Here is a 17403-nt window from a genome sequence, read left to right on the forward strand (position 1 = left end):
TAGCGCTACATATTTACCCACTAATCCTGTTAATCTATGCATCTCAGGACACTAAGAGGCAATTTTAGCATGGCCAATCAACCCAACCTGCACATCTTTGGATTGTGGGAGGAAACCCATGCATGAGGATAATGTGCACATTCCACACAGAGTGACCCAAGCCAGGAATTGAACCCAAGTCCCCGGAGCTGTGAAACACCAGTGCTAACCACTGTGCTACTGTGCCACCCATTTTGGATCTAACTTGTATTTTTCCCTTGCGTTCCTTGACTGATGAGTCTCACGTGAAACCCTGCCTAAAGCCGTCGTAGAATCCATGTAGACAACATCAAATACATGACCTCCATCAGTCCTCTTGCTACTTCCTCAAAAAAATTTAGTCCAGTTAGTCTGTTAACTGTCTTTAATTAATCCATGCCCTTTTAAGTGATGATTGAAATGCTCCCTCGGAATTTTTTAACCGATGATTTGCTCATGACAATAATTAGTTAGAAGCAGTTCATGTCCGAATGCAGCAAGAACTAGAAAATATCCAAGTTTAGACTGAGAAGTGGCAGATAACATTGGTGCCACAAAAGTGCCAGGTAATGACCATCTCCAACAAGAGAGGATTTAACTATCAGCCCTTGACATTCAAAGGCATTACTTCCACGAACATTCAATCCATTCCACCAAAATGAACAGTGGCAGCCATGTGTACCCTCTACAAAATACACTCCAGGAACTCACTAAGCTTCCTTAGGCAGCACCTTCCAAACCCACAACCACCCCATCTAGAAGGACAAGGGCAGCAGATACCTTGGATCACCACCACCTGGCGATTCCTCTCCAAGGCACTCATTACCTTCCTTTATTGTCACTGGGTAAAATTCCCTCCCTAACGGCAGTGTGGATGTAACTACACTTCAGATTGCAGTGATTCAACAAGAAGTCAGCTCACCACCATCTTCTGAAGGCCAGCTACGAATGGGCAATAAATGCTGGCCTAGCAGCAACGTCCACATTCCATAAAAATTAATTATAAAAAAAGTTAGACAGCTAATATTAGTCAGTCTATCCCTTTCTCCCTTTTTAAACAATACAACAGCAGCTCTCTAGTACATACCTGCAGCCAGACAGCATTGGAAAAGGTTGGTTAGGGGCTGCACTATTTCCTCCCTTGGATTCCAGGCAGCTAGGATAATCATTCCATCCAGATCTAGCGATTTATTTACCTTCAAAGATGCTGAACTCCAATATTTCCTCCCTCAAAATGGTTATCCCACCCATATTTCACATTGCCCCTCCTTAAATATAATATCTGCGTCATCTCTATATTGAGAAGACATATGCAACACATTCATTAAGAATCGTATCCACACCTTCTGATTTTTGTTCTTGAATAGTTCCTACTCTTTCCTTAGACAGCAACATATCCAATCAGTCAAACAGATGTTACAATAATGACAGCTCTGGCAACAAAGAGGAGGTATTATGGTTCAAAAACCCTTTTCTGATTTTTGACTCTGCTTTAGTACTCAAATGCCATTATCATGACAAGGAGAATCATTTGCATCATGCTGCCTTGAAAGATTAGAAATTTTAATTTTACAGAGTTATATCATCACTGAATCTAACAGCACGTGAGTTAGGACATTCAATCCATCGTGGCTGATGTCTCTTTGAAAGAGCTAATCTAATTAGTCTCACTCAGCAGTGTTTTCCCACAGCCAGCCATCTATCCTTTTTGAAGTACATGTCCAACTCTTTTTTGAAAGTTACCACTGACTTTGCTTCCACCACCCTCACATTCACTCTATTCCACTGTAGATATTCTAACAACTAAAGTTCTTTAAATTAAGATGGATCATAATGGTCTATTATTGTCATAACATGTTCTCAAATGATATAACCTGGGAAATAAGTTCACCTCTAAAGCTTTTTTGGATTTTGGCCAAAATAAGAACATAAGAAATAGGAGCAGAAGTAGGCCATCTGGCCCTTCGAGCCTGCCCCGCCATTCAATAAGATCATGGCTGATCTGTCGTGGCTCAGTTCCACTTTCCCGCCCTCTCCCCATAACCCTTAATCCCTTCTCTTATCAAAAACCCATCAACCCGCTTCTTAAAAATATTTAGCGAGGCAGCCTCCACCACTTCAACGGGCAGAGAATTCCAGAGATTCACCACCCTTTGAGTGAAGAAGTTCCTCCTCAACTCCGTTCTGAACCGCCCCCCCCTTTATCTTGAGGCTGTGCCCCCTAGTCCGACTGTCTTTTTTGAGCGGGAAGAGTCTTTCCACCTCTATCCTATCCATCCCATTCATCATCTTATACGTCTCAATGAGATCTCCCCTCATTCTTCTAAACTCTAACGAGTACAAGCCTAGTTTATTCAGCCTCTCCTCATAGCTCAACCCCCTCAACTCCGGTATCAGCCTAGTAAACCTCCTCTGCACTCCCTCCAAGGCCAAAATATCCTTGCGCAGGTGCGGCGCCCAAAACTGCACACAGTACTCCAGCTGCGGCCTCACCAATGCCCTATACAGCTGCAGCAAGACCTCCCTACTTTTATATTCAATCCCCCTCGCTATGAAGGCCAGCATCCCATTCGCCTTCCTGACCACCTGCTGCACCTGCAGGCTGGGTTTTTGCGACTCATGCACAAGGACCCCGAGGTCCCTCTGCACCGTCGCCTGCTGCAGTTTTTCGCCACGTAAGTAATAGTCCTTCCTACCATTCTTCCTACCAAAGTGGACCACCTCACACTTGCCAACATTAAATTCCATTTGCCATTTCCTGGCCCATTCGCCCAGCCTATCTAGATCCTTCTGCAGACTCTCCACACCCTCCGCACAATTTGCCTTTCCCCCAATCTTGGTGTCATCAGCAAATTTCGACACCCTACACTCGGTTCCCTCCTCCAGATCATCTATATAAATGGTAAATAGCTGAGGCCCCAGCACCGACCCCTGGGGCACCCCACTAGTCACCAACCGCCAATCCGAATAGCACCCATTGACCCCCACTCTCTGCCTCCTATTTGACAACCAATCCTCTATCCACGCTAACACCCTACCCCCAACTCCATGTCCTCTGACCTTCTGCAGTAACCTCTTGTGAGGTACCTTATCAAACGCCTTCTGAAAATCCAGAAAGACCACATCCACCGGCTCTCCTCTATCCACCGGCTCTCCTCTATCCACCGCCCTAGACACATCCTCATAGAACTCCAGTAAATTTGTCAGACACGACTTCCCTTTAATGAAACCGTGTTGCGTCTGCCCTATCAAGCAATTCCCTTCAAGATGCCTCGCAATTTCCTCCTTAATGACGGATTCTAACATTTTACCTACCACAGACGTTAAACTAACCGGCCTGTAATTCCCCGCCTTTTGCCTGGCACCCTTCTTAAACAACGGCGTAACATTAGCCGTTTTCCAATCCTCCGGCACTTCCCCGGAATCCAGCGACGTCTGGAAAATAACCACCAAGGCATCCACTATCACCTCCGCCATTTCTTTCAGAACCCTCGGATGCATTCCATCCGGTCCTGGGGACTTGTCCACAATCAGCCCCTCCAGTCTGTTGCGCACCACCTCTCTAGTAACAGTAATGTCATTAAGACCCTCCAGTCCTACCACCTTTCCATCGCTAACACCCACGTCCTCCTCCGTGAAGACAGAAACAAAAAAGTTATTCAAGACCTTAGCCATATCCCCATCCCCTACCACTAGGTCCCCTTTCTCATCCGCTAAGGGACCAACGTTCACCCTAGCCAGCCTCTTCCTTTTTATATATTTATAAAAACTCTTGCTATCCTTTTTTATATTAAGCGCTAGCCCAGCTTCATAGCTTCTTCTACCCTCCTTTATCAACTTTTTTGTCAATCTTTGTTGACATTTAAACCTCTCCCAATCCTCTTCTCGCCCACTGCTCTTAGCTACTCTAAATTCCTCCGCTTTTAATTTAACACTTTCCTTCACCTCCTTCGTTATCCACGGCTTATTACCTCTCTTCCTACTGTCCTTTTTAACCATCGGAATAAATTTCTGCTGAGCACCAAGAAAGATCTCCTTAAAGATCCTCCACTGCTCCTCAGCAGACCTACCTTCCAACGCGCTCCCCCAGTCCACATTCGCCAATTCTTCTCTCATCCTACCATACTCCCCTCTATTCAAACAAAGGACGCGTGTCCGGGAACCCACTTTCTCCTCCTCCATCTGCAACAGAAACTCCACCATACAATGATCACTCTCTCCAAGAGGATCCTTCACCTCAAGGTCCCTAATTCTACCCGCCTCATTACATAGCACCAGATCCAAGATAGCTCGCTCCCTCGTCGGCTCCAACACACACTGTTCCAGGAAACTATCCCGGCAGCATTCCAAGAACTCCTCCTCGAGCCCACCTCGTCCAACATGGGTCGACCAATCAATATGCAGATTGAAATCCCCCATAACTACTGCCGTCCCATTCCTGCACGCCGCACTTATTTGCGCGTTAACAGCCCGCCCCACCTCCAGATCATTATTCGGGGGCCTATAGACGACACCCACCAGCGTCTTCCTCCCTTTGCTGTTCCTAATCTCCACCCACAACGATTCCACTTTCTGCTCTTTGGCTCCGATATCATCCCTTGCTACCACCTTGATGCTGTCCTTAATCAGCAGAGCTACGCCACCCCCTCTTTCCTCCTGCCTATCCTTCCTAAACACTTGATAGCCCTGTACATTCATCTCCCAGTCCCTGTCACCTTGCAGCCACGTCTCTGTAATGGCCACCAGATCGTATCCATTTGTGTCGATCTGCGCCACCAGCTCATCCACTTTATTCCGAATGCTTCGTGCATTCAGATAAAGCGCTTTCATCCCAGCCTTCTTCTGGACCCTATTTGCCGTAACGCCACCACTTGGGACATCCTCAGCCTCTTCCCTTACCTGTACCCTATCCCTAACTGTAGACCTCCTAACATCACCTACCCTCGCACCCTCCCCCCCCTAATTAGTTTAAAGCCCTGTCTACAGTCCTCTTTACTCGATTCGCCAGCACTCTGGTCCCAGCACGATTCAGACCAACCCCATCCCGCCCGAACAAGTCCCACCTACCCCAATACTGGTGCCAATGCCCCATAAATTCAAACCCATTCCTCCCACACCAATCTCTGAGCCACCCATTCACTTCCTTTATCCTGTCAACCCTACGCCCGTCTGCACTCGGTTCAGGCAGTAGCCCAGAGAAGACCACCTTGTCGGTTCTACTTTTTAATTCCATTCCCAGCTTCTCATACTCCCTCCCCAGATCCTCAGTCCGCACTTTGCCTACGTCGCTGGCACCCACATGTACCACCACAACTGGGTTCTCACCCTCCCACTCCAGATTCCTCTGCAGCCCAGCTGCGACATCCTGTACCCGAGCACCAGGCAGACAACACACCCTTCTGTGCACTTTGTCATTGTGACAAAGGACAGTGTCAATACCCTTCACCCCACTATCCCCAATCACTACTACGTTCCTTTTCCCCTTCTCTTTGCCTATGTCCTGCTGCATCACTGTACCGTGTGCAGTTTGCTCACCAACCTCACCTGCCTCGTCCTCTTCCAGAGTGGAAGCAAGAACCTCAAACCTGTTATGCAGATTAAGAGGCTGAGGCCTCCGCTCCTCACCCCCCTTCCTCCTCCCAGCAGCCCCCTTTTGTTCCTGACCCTTAGATTTAGACAGTCTAGAGGGGGTGGATGTCACTTGCACCCCATTGACAATGACACCCTCTCTCCCCCTGATGAGCCTCAGTGTCTGTAGCTCAGAGGCCAGCTCATCCACCTTGAGCTGGAGCTCCTCCAGCAACCTGCACTTACTGCAGACATGGTCTCTGGGAAGGACCCTGGGGTCCACCAGTTCCCACATCATACAGGAACCGCACATCACATGTCCCTCCATTATTCAATATAATTTGTTGTGGGAAAAATTTTTTCCTTGTTTTTTGCTGTAGTAGTTTTGAAAAAAAAAATTTTTTTTTTTCCTTGTTCTTTCCACCTGGCCTTTTTTGATATTAAGCCCTAATAGCTCACTCTGCTTCCCTCTCACTCCGCTGCCCGCTCCGACGCTGCCCGCTATCTACACCAGGCCTCCTTTTAAACTTGGCGCTGATTTAAAGCTGATGGGCCACAACTGCCTGATAATCACTCCCTCACAATTCTTAAAGCAGTAAATACAATAAGTAAATGCTTTAAACAGTTCTACAAAGAACAAAGTGCTTTAAACTTATTTTAAACAGGTTTTTAACAGGTAAAGTCTTAGCTTTCTCTCTGATGCTCCTTCCTCGTCTGCTCCAGCAAACAATGTAAGGTTTCACCGTGTGGACACTTGATAATTAAAGCTGATGGGCCACAACTGCCTGATAATGCGCTCGTCTTGCCTGCTGTGGGAAGCGTAGTGGCCCAGACAGAAAATTCGGTGGCCCATTGAACTCAGGTGGGAATTTCCAGTCTTGAGGCACTCGAGGCTGGAGTATCCCACCCATCATTTTCAAGTCTGCAGCTGACACAGAATAGTTAAGACTTTTTAAAGGGATAGTTTGGAGGTGTGCAACTTGATGCTATGTCACACATGGATTTGAAAGATCTTTCTGGAAAACCTCCTTGATGTTTTGAAGATGTAGAAATAAAATAGGTTATAGAACTTTCTTTGGAACATCTTATTTGAACTTGGAGAAAGCTTTCAGCAAAAACTCCATAGGAAAAGATTCCCTATGAAATGAATAGCAAGAAATGCAGGGCAGAACATGGGAATGGATAAGATAGTGAAGTGGAGTGTACGATTAGGGAAGATGTTGAGTCCCACAAAAAAAAAAGCTGGATCCTTGTTGTTTAAGACTGCATTAGCCTGAATTATCAAAACTACATATAGTTGGAAAATGTTCTGGTAAATACCAAAACAAACTGTAATAAAGACAGAAGATGTTGTAAAAGATTTGAGATTTAAATTGTTTGTACAATTAGCAGAGAATAATAAATGGAATTTTATACTGATATAAAATCTAAAGTTTGCAACATTGGTGAAAATATAAATACAAGAAAATAATCACTGGAGTTGACTGGACAATCTTCTACTGAAAACAGACCCTTGGGGTATAGACTCTCAATAACTGAACAACACTGGTAGCAAATACTGGCATAGGTCACCAAAACATTGAAGAGGAGACCTTAAACTTGTATTGTGGCTTGCCATAACTGGGTTAGACCACACTTGGGAGTTATGCATTAATCTCAGATGAACACACGTTATTAAAAATGCAGACTGGGAAGGTGAAAAGAACTACGAAGAGGCATATCCCATATGTAAACACAATGAGCAGTGCAGGAGATACGCAGCTAGACAGAGGAAAGACTGAATCCCAGTGCATACACTGGTCAGAGAAGCAATGAAAGAATGCAAATACAACCCTCCACTACAAAGCCTTACTCTTTTGGCCAAGAACAAGAGAGAGAGAGAGAGAGAGAGAGAAGTCTAAGTATCATCAGCTGTTTCAATTTTGTGTTTTCTTTCTATGAAAAAAGTGCACTAAGGCCATGAACTGTACTTCAGTTCACTGCCTTTCTGTGAAAGCATTCATTCAACACTACAGATAAAAGATTAATTTTTTTAATTATGAAATATTTCACCGAATATCTTTCTGTTGCTTCAAGATTTGATGAGCTAAACAATGCAATACTGACTAACCTTGTGAGTATCCATTTCACTTTTCAATTTATTTTGGGCCCACTTCACTTTAATGATGTTGGAGTTGATGTCTTCCTTTAGTTTTTCAACATCTTTGTTGAGCTTTGTGGCTTCACTTTCCTGCAACCATGGAAACAAACATTTAAGGCATGTAGCTTTGAATAAAAAGATTTGCACGTTTTCAGAAAAATCTTTCAATTTTCACAGCACGCCTACAAGAGGACCTGGAGTTTCACACGTTCACATGAAGGATAACTTAGAAGTCTTTGGCATGTCTACTATACTTTGCCAACCAAAAATACTAATTCCAAAACTCATTATTTGATATTTCCTTTTACAGAATTGGGTTACTTTATCTCACTTAATGCCTCCCCCTAACTAATCAGTAATGGGAAATATACAAGCCAGAATAAACTTTAGCATGGATGTGAAACTTCCTTCACTCTCTCCAGTGAAGTATCCAATCAGTATGCAACAGCTTGGTCAAATTAATGCAAAACATATTTGCATTTTTTTGCTTTAAATTGGCTGTACTGAAAGACTTTCCTAGTTAATAATTCAAATATACTGTCTATCAGCGGAGCAAGATATCACAGCACAGAGGTCCAAATTCCGAGCTTAGTCCATTTCAACCTACAGTTTTTTTTCTAAGTTACTACTTCATGTTTAGTTTTCAATACATTAATTTGTACAAGTACTTCAAATTCTGCACAGATTATTCAGCTTTAAACCAGTTTGTGTTTTTTTTAAAAAAAAATCTGTATTCAAATCTTTTGCCTAAATTAAGTAAAGTACTTTGATTCTCAATCTTGTAACATCACTTGACCAGATTTAAGTAATCTGGCAATCAGGATGCTACTATCATTCTACCTAAAGTTTCAGCATTTAAAGCATTCTTAGCAGCTCTGCCACAACATTAGAAAAATAAATAAATTGTTCAGTACTAAACTAAACTGATAAATGCCTTGAAAATAGTAAAGGGAAATGCCACTCATTTAAGCCAAGTATTCTCCATGAATAGGGTGGCACAGTGGTTAACATTGCTGCCTCATGGTGCCAGGGATTCGGGTTCAATTACGGCCTTGGTGACTGTGTGGAGTTTGTACTTTCTCCCTACATTTGGGTTTCCTCCTACAATCCAAAGATGTGCAAGTTAGTTGGATTGGCCATGCTAATGTGTACAGGTTAGATGGTTTAGCTGGAGAAATTTGTGGGGTTCAAGGGATAGGGACTGGATGGGGTGCTTTGTTGGAGAGTTACTGCAGACTGAATGGTGAGAGTGGAGAATTGGCTCTTGAGGAATCAAGAGAAATGGGAGCAGCTGAAAAATTGAAGTTGAGGTCAACCGTGATCATAATGCATGGTGATACAGGCTCCACGGGCCATTGGTCTTCTCCCATTCTCACGTGATCATCTAGGTGGGGGAAGAAAACCATTACACATTCCACAACTAAATCGAAAAATATAAGAATGAGTCTCACACATGAGATGGCTCAATTGGTAAATGCAAAGCATGGTGCAGTTGAGTAAGGTGTTGAAAGCCATCCAGATCAGGAAATTCAAGGTTTAACTATTATCTGTTCCGAGTTAGCTGGTGCTTCCCAGTACAATTGGAAAGGGAATGAGAAAAAGAAATGGATACATCAGGTTACAAAAAACCTGAGGGCAAAATAAACACGAAAAAGCTAAGACCCTTGTTCTTATTAGCTGTGCAGCTACTTCATTTGGAGGTTCTCATCAGTCATGTTTGTCTGCAATAGGTCTCAGGTGAATAACTGTTGTCCAGTTTACATGATAAGTAGCCAGTTGTGGATGTGGGCCATACTCCAAAGTTACCTTCCCTTCCTGAAGATGATATCTCCTGACGAGGAGAATTAAGTGAGAAAATGAGGAGAAAACTAGCATCCTGAGTTCAATTGCTGATTTACTGTAGTTCACAGCTTTCGTTAGTCTTATTACATGACTTAAGATAAATTACCTTTGCCTCGTAGAGTTGTTGTAATCTCGCCTTTTCTTGTGAGAGCTGTTTGGTCTTAATTGTCAACTTCTCCAGTTCTCTGTTTGCATCCCTTAATTTTTTTTCAATTCCTTCCTTCTCTTTTCGAAGGTCAAGAGCTTCTTTCTCTCCTCGAACATACTTCATTACCATAGCTTCTTTCTCCTGACGAGCCTCCTCACATTTTTTGTTGGTCTGAAAAGAAGGAATCAATTAATTTCTCGGGTCCACTTTTAAAAGAAAATCACACTTAGGCAACATCAGGATGTATGTGTAAGTAAATGGCTGTTTACACCCTGTGTAGAAAATAAACTAACATGAATTAGGTTTACAGGCAAGTAAAGTCTGGTAAAAATTGCTCAGTCTTTGGTGGGAGGACAGCACAGGTTTCTTGAACAGCTTAATAAAAATTTCTGCTGCACTCTCTTGAGCTGAGTTTTTTTTTCCTCGTATATCAAGTGGAATAACAAAATATGACCAACAACAATTGCAACAAAGACAAATGTCTGTCATTGATGATTATGGGAACATGGCAGACTTTAAAGAAATTGTATTCAAGAAAAATGAATTACGAAATTTAGCTCATCCTAAAAGCTCACCCCCAACAACCTTTACTCTGGAAGTGATGGCTGACTGGATTTCATCAAGCCCTTTGAAGTCTTCAATAGCAATGACAGTGGATTTATAACATCACAGTTAATTTTGCCCAATAAACCTTTCACAGCATCTCAAAAATATTGCAGATAACAAGTTGTCAAAACCAGCAGTGAAATGAATGGTCAGTTTATATTTTTTGACCACTTGCTTGGGGAAGCAATATGGGACAGTACACCAGAGGGAAAAAAAAAAATCACTGCTTCTCTTTATATTGTGCCATAGGGCCTTTAACATCTATCTGGCCATGTCAAAAGATTTTTCCTTTAATGTTTTGTACTCGATTGCAATGTAAAACAAATCTGAAAATCAACTTAATAAGAAGTGACAGCCTAATACCACTGTTAGGTTCTGATCTGACACAAAATGCACCAAATACTATTTCACACCACATGGACTTGCCAATTGTCAGGTCTAATATTATAGTAGTGTAAAGCCTGAACTAAAATGTATTTGGGAGTTTGCTGGATGTTCTCGGCAAATGTATAAACCTGTGATTTTTAAAAATCTTAGGAAGTGAACCATTCTGTTGTCACCTGCCAAAGAAGCGCAGCTCTGCCTGTTTATGCACATTTTCATGCAGAAAAACAAACTGTCCTTGGAAGCAGATCCCAATTGCAAACAGGTGCTCCTCACAACTGACTGAATTGCCAACTTCACTTCACACATTAGGACTTACAGACCTGTGGTCATGTATAACTGCAACCTTAAATTTGAATGTTAGTTTATATTGCTAGCAAATGAAAAGAAGTCACAGACTTTCAACAAATTTATAATGGAAGTGCAATGAGTCACATAAACCAGGATGTACAAAAGCAAAAAAAAATTATTAAATCTCTCTCCTTTGTAATTCAAATTCAACTACAAAGCTGATCAAATTAGCTTTCCCATAATTTGTGCTGTGGCATGGAAAACTAATAACAGTAAGTGGCGTCAGCAGCAGCAATTGTCCTGCATTTTAAGCAAATAAAATCAAGTCATGATTCAAGAATAAACTGAAATAATTACTCCATTAGCAAAGAGATTGTTTCTCTCCTATTAGAAGTTGCATTTCAAAGTAAATTTCATATTAGTTAAATATGATTTGCAGAGAGCACATTTTTCTGAGAGTTGCAAATCTTTCCTAAAATTATTCTACATAATTTGGTTTTGTAAGTAAGATTGTACTGATAGAATAGATGAAGACAGAGGAAGGTGGGACCAAGTAGTACAAGCACTATCAAGTTAATAATTATATCAAACACTTTCATCAAATCTCATCCTGTTTCAAACTCAACAGATCAATCCAGAAAGCAAGTTCTGATGAAAGGCCATCCACCCGAAATATTAACGCAGTCTCTCTTTTGACTGGATGATATTCAAGCTGATCCAATTCCCAGATAAAATATGGGAAGTCAAGGTATAGGACACAAAATGTATGCCAAAGTGAATCATTCCTAATGACATACCCCCACAGGTGTACCCACCAATGTCTGAAATAGTTATTTATTTTTCTTTGAAAAACATGGAGAACAGACAACCAGTGATGCAATAAGATAGAACCAAAAGGAATCGGATAATCTGCCTCCTTGTCTGCAAGTATGAAATTGCCCAAGGGTAGAAGCAGCCCGCTCGTCTGGACAGGACATTAAAGTACAAACAACCTTTTGGGACCCTCCTGGGATGACATTAAAAATGCACTTCTCTCCTGTGGGTTCAAAAGCTACTATTGTCTAACTGATTGCCAAAACTGAAGTACAATGACCACACAGATTTAGTGCTGCAGCACGAAACTCCATAAAATTGGTGTGAAGGAAAAGAAATCTACCACAAAGAGCCACAAATTAACAAGTTCAAACTCTACTGTGTGTCATTGCTAACTTTGGCAGGGACCACTTGTGTGGAGAATAGGAACACCAATACTATGGTCACGACAGAAAACAGCTTCCAATAAGAAACATTTAACACTCATCTTGAGGTGCAGCCTCAGATCAATGGCCGTGATTTTCTCATCTCATTGCGCTAATTTTTTGGCGCAGCGAGCAGGGAGGATCTTGCGTCAGCTGATTGGCTGGGATCACGCATTGGCGCCCGCTAGCATCTCCCAGCGCAGGTAGCTGGTTCACTCCAGTGGTGATTACAGTAGCTCCCCACTTTCGGGGAACTAGATGCCCAAGAACGCTAGATTGAAGTGGGGTGGGAGGCAAATGGACCCCGGCAATGCCCAAGGGGCAAAGTGCCAATGCCCAGGGCCACCTTGGCACTGCCAAGGGGGCAATAGGTGAGGGTGTGTAAATGTTTTGCCATTCTGCATAGCGATCGGTGGGGGAAGGAGGGGGGTCAGTGATCGGGGCGGGTGGGGGGGTGTGTGAAAACGGTAGGTGCAGAGTTTGGGGCTGGGCCCGGGAATGGTTGACGGGGAGGGCGGAGAGCTGGTGTTGCTGTGCTAGCCAGCGATCGAGCTGGCCAGTGATCGAGAGACCATCAGTGCGGAGCCACTGTGCACACACCAATCTCAGCACTGACAAACTGGCGCACGTGCATTGGCCTGCTCAGCACTATACTGCCGGCCTTCTGGGTGAGAATAGGCCCTGCCCAATAAAGCGTAATGATATTTATGCTGTTGGCCTCGGCAGTGCAGAGTGTGGGAGATTCTTCTTTGAACTCCCACTGAAAAAAACCCAGCATGGATTACTCGAGTTTTCACTCAAATTCGACAATTAGAATTTTTTGGGGAGAAGTGTAGCCAGCCAGTCTGGGAGACAGAGAGACTCAAAAAATGGACAGATTCACCTAGCAAAAGAAAAAAAAAAATTGCTGCTAGAAATTCACTAACAGGCATTCTTTAATCTAGTGTGTGCGGCGTGCGTGTGTGCAGGAAGTGCATGTGCATGTGCTCACGCATGTTCTTTAGAGCCTCAAAGGGCTTTAAATATTTATCCTTTACAACATATCTTGAAGTTGGCAGAGAGATGGGATAAAAGTTGAAACATATTCCTACCATCTCTCCCTTACCCTAAAAACACAAAATAATTTTAAAATAACTACACTCATATTTTGAAAGGATTCTTACTTGTTCTATCCGAAAAGTTACATTTCTTTGCAACTGGTGAATGGCATTTTTGGCAGCAGCATCTTGAGAGATCAATCGCTCCTTTGTCATTTTTATCTCCTTCATGAGGTTTTCAACTTGGGCTTCCATCTGCAACAAATAAGTGAATCCACTATGAGTAGATAGTTCTTCCACTGGAGCTTTATAGGTTTGAATGCAATTAAAAATGTATGGCTTACAAGAAAATGGGGATCAATGAACAACTTTCAGTTGTTTTACAGTTTTTCATTCCCTCCGAGGTATGCATAATCTCACATAGTTCCTTTGCATGCTTTTATCTGCGGATCCTTCCTCATTAATTTTTGCTAGTGTAAATTCCAATATCCTCAATTAGAATGGAAACTTGTGTACATACATTATTTTGTAGGTAGTCTCTTGGCAACTGTGGCTCTGCCAATTACAGCATGATAATTTAAATACATACGTAAATGTGAATCTAGGAACACACACAACTGTAAGTAAAGTTGCTCATTGGATATCCAATCTTGAATCTTTAGATTTCACGTGTCCAGATGGAAAGTAAGATAATCCAAGATGAATTGAGACAATAATGCTGAAAAAACATCCCACAACATAGCTGAGATACTGTCTGGCATACAATGGATTTAATCCGAGAATAATTTACAATCTTTTATCAGTCATAACAAAATCCAAGAGTAGTGGATCTCACTCCAGCATTGTTGCTGATTGGGGATGTACCTGGCAGACTGACATTGACCAATTCGAGTGAGTGTGAGATACATGATGAGGATGGTACATGAAGCTCAGGACAGGAAGACAAATGAGCACTTGAGGTGCAATATGCCAAGTGAATTATCACTTACAAATGCCCTCCTCCAAATCAGGGTGCAGTTATTGAAGTTACAGATTTAAGCAGGCAAAGCTTCAAAATGCGACTCCTACAAACACTTGCTCACTTTAAAATTCAAACACCAAAAGCAACACTATCAGAAAGTTATCCCCTCAGTCTACTGGGTTACTGTAGCTATAATTAAATAAAATTTATCTTGCTACAATCCCTCCCTTGAACATTTGTCTTCTCCTCAACACCTTTTACTAAAATTTCAAGAGATGTAGGTAAGAAACAATTCTTGTACAGGTTTGTTACAACATGGAAGGATTGCTACAGGTACTTTGGGCAAAGAACTGTGAATCCTTAAGGAAAAAGTGAGTAAACCTTTGTCACAGAGGAATAGCCAGTGTTAGAGGGAGTGAGAACAAGGTAACAGGATTAGTGTTTGATCACTCTTGTAAAGAGCTAGCACAATATAAAAAGGCCCAAGTGCTTGCTTCTCGATCATCAACTCCTGTGATTCTATAAGGCATGAAATTATCTCCAACATATGCAAAGGATCGACTTCAGTCTGAAATTTGAATCATTTCCCATAGAGGGCAGGCTTCCCACAAGGGATTCAATCAATTTTAGGCATTTGCCAAGAACCTAAAAATAAGACCAGTCATAAAGATCAGTTTTTTTTAAAAAGAGTGAATAATCATGAACATTTGGCCGACTACAGCCAGAGGCTGTCAGTCAAACCCTGCTCCATGTGAAGAATGCAAACCCCTTGCCTAGTTATGCCACAAGAAAAATGGTAAAAAGTCTGACAACACCAGGTTTTAGTCCAACCTATTTATTTGATAATATACTCACAAGCTTTCGGGGTTAGTCCCTTCGTCAGGTGAATGGAGAGTTCTGGCCTCAGACAGAGCATATAAAGCACAGACAGTTTAGAGATTACTGATTAGAATGCGAATCCTTACACCTAACCTGCTGTTCAAGACCTGAAGTGGCTGATAATGTGAGTGGAAGGAGCACTGGTCACAGTTTAAAGAGATGTGTATTGTCTCCAGACAGTACAGTAAGTGAGGTTTTGCAAACCCAGGCAAGTCACAGGGGTTACAGATAGTGCGACATGAACCCAAGATCCCTGTTGAGACCGTCCTCATGTGTGCGGAACTTGGCTATCAGTCTCTGTTCAGCGACTCTGCGCTGTCGTGTGTCGTGAAGGCCGCCTTGGAGAATGCTTACCCGAAGGTCAGAGGCTGAATGCCCGTGACCACTGAAGTGTTCGCCAACAGGAAGGGAACAGTCTTGCCTGGTGACTGTTGAGCGATGTTCATTCATCCGTTGTCGCATCGCTCGACAGTCACCAGGCAAGACTGTTCCCTTCCTGTTGGCGAACACTTCAGTGGTCACGGGCATTCAGCCTCTGACCTTCGGGTAAGCATTCTCCAAGGCGGCCTTCACGACACACGACAGCGCAGAGTCGCTGAACAGAGACTGATAGCCAAGTTCCGCACACATGAGGACGGTCTCAACAGGGATCTTGGGTTCATGTCGCACTATCTGTAACCCCTGTGACTTGCCTGGGTTTGCAAAACCTCACTTACTGTACTGTCTGGAGACAATACACATCTCTTTAAACTGTGACCAGTGCTCCTTCCACTCACATTATCAGCCACTTCAGGTCTTGAACAGCAGGTTAGGTGTAAGGATTCGCATTCTAATCAGTAATCTCTAAACTGTCTGTGCTTTATATGCTCTGTCTGAGGCCAGAACTCTCCATTCACCTGACGAAGGGACTAACCCCGAAAGCTTGTGAGTATATTATCAAATAAATAGGTTGGACTAAAACCTGGTGTTGTCAGACTTTTTACTGTGTTTACGCCAGTCCAACGCCGGCATACCCACATCATGACAAGAAAAATGACCAGCAGACACCTGAATCCACCCCAGAAAGGACAAAATAAATAGTAATTCAAGAAACAAAAGTACAAGCTGAAAGGTTTCAAGAAAGAGATAGATATCTTTCTAATGAAAAAAGGAATATGAGGATATGGGGAACAGTTGGGGAGGCAGATTTGAGACCAGGGACAGATTAGCCATGATTTGATTGAATGGTAGAGCAGGCTCAAAGAGATGAATTTGTCTATTTCAACTCCTAATTCCTATAAATTATCAAGTTAGTATCAATGTCTTGCATGTCAATTGAACAGTATTGCAGCAGGGCAACTAATAGCCCTTTATATGGCAACCAGAGTACAATAAATAGAAAAGTTGACGAAAAGAAACAGATTTGAACAACTTTTTTTTAGAACAGTAATTCATTTCATTCTGACCAAAATGAGGATAAGCAGTCATTGAGTTTACACTCAAAACTGGAGTGATGGCTTACCTGTTTTATAGTGCTGATGTGTTGCTTTTCTGTTTCAGAACGCTTCTTCAATTCATCTTTTAAGTTGTCTTTCTCTGCACAGATCTCCACAATCATTTCCTGATGCTTTCTGTTCTCTTCCATCAGTCTGCACATGAGTAAAGCAAATGTTCCAGAGTAACAGTATTCACCTTTTTACATCACGAAAAGTTAAATTAAACTTGGTTGACCATAAAGCCTTTCCATCTGTTCACAGAGTAGAATTCCTACAGTGCAGAAGAGGCCATCAAATCTGCATCAATTCTCTGACACAAGCATCTTACCCAGGCTCGCTCTCCACTCTATCCGTGTAACTCCACACATTTCCCATGGCTACTCCCCTTAACCTAAAACATCTTGAGACACTAAGGGGCAATTTTCCATGGTCAATCCAATCACAATCTTTGGACTGTGGAAGGACACTGGAGGAAACCAACGCAGCCACAGGGAGAACGTGCTAACTCTACACAAACAAGTCACCCAAGGTCGGAATTGAACCCAGATCCCTGGAGCTGTGAGACAGCGATGCTAATCACCGTGGCACCCAAAGCTGCTTTGCACAATAATCAGTGCAGCCCCATGTAAATTTCAAGAAGTTCAGAAAGTAGGTGCCAAGTCAATTATTGCAAGCAAACTTAGAATCTTAGCCTTGTGACGAGACAGCCGGCAGGGTGACACAGTGGCTAACACCACTGCCTCACAGCGCCAGGGACCCGGAATTGATTTCCAGCTTGGATTGCTGTGTGGATGTTTAAAAATGTTTGTTAATATA

General features: G+C 42.7%; 1 protein-coding gene across 4 annotated transcripts in view; it reads right to left on the reverse strand.

Annotated features, from left to right (window-relative positions):
- ccdc186 (coiled-coil domain-containing protein 186) overlaps positions 1-17403 on the reverse strand; it is a 108961-nt gene that overhangs the window by 59601 nt on the left and 31957 nt on the right. For all 4 annotated transcript variants that reach the window (XM_080205806.1, XM_080205805.1, XM_080205804.1 and 1 more), the window contains exons 3-6: positions 16614-16740; positions 13399-13527; positions 9675-9887; positions 7697-7816 (exon numbers count right to left, since the gene is read on the reverse strand). In XM_080205806.1, the coding sequence (XP_080061932.1) occupies positions 7697-7816; positions 9675-9887; positions 13399-13527; positions 16614-16740 (589 nt within the window). The remainder of the gene's footprint in view (positions 1-7696; positions 7817-9674; positions 9888-13398; positions 13528-16613; positions 16741-17403) is intronic.

The sequence above is a fragment of the Carcharhinus amblyrhynchos genome, chromosome 17, assembly GCF_965287045.1.
Source record: "Carcharhinus amblyrhynchos chromosome 17, sCarAmb.v2.hapA, whole genome shotgun sequence".
In the NCBI taxonomy this organism is placed as follows: Eukaryota; Metazoa; Chordata; class Chondrichthyes; order Carcharhiniformes; family Carcharhinidae; genus Carcharhinus; species Carcharhinus amblyrhynchos.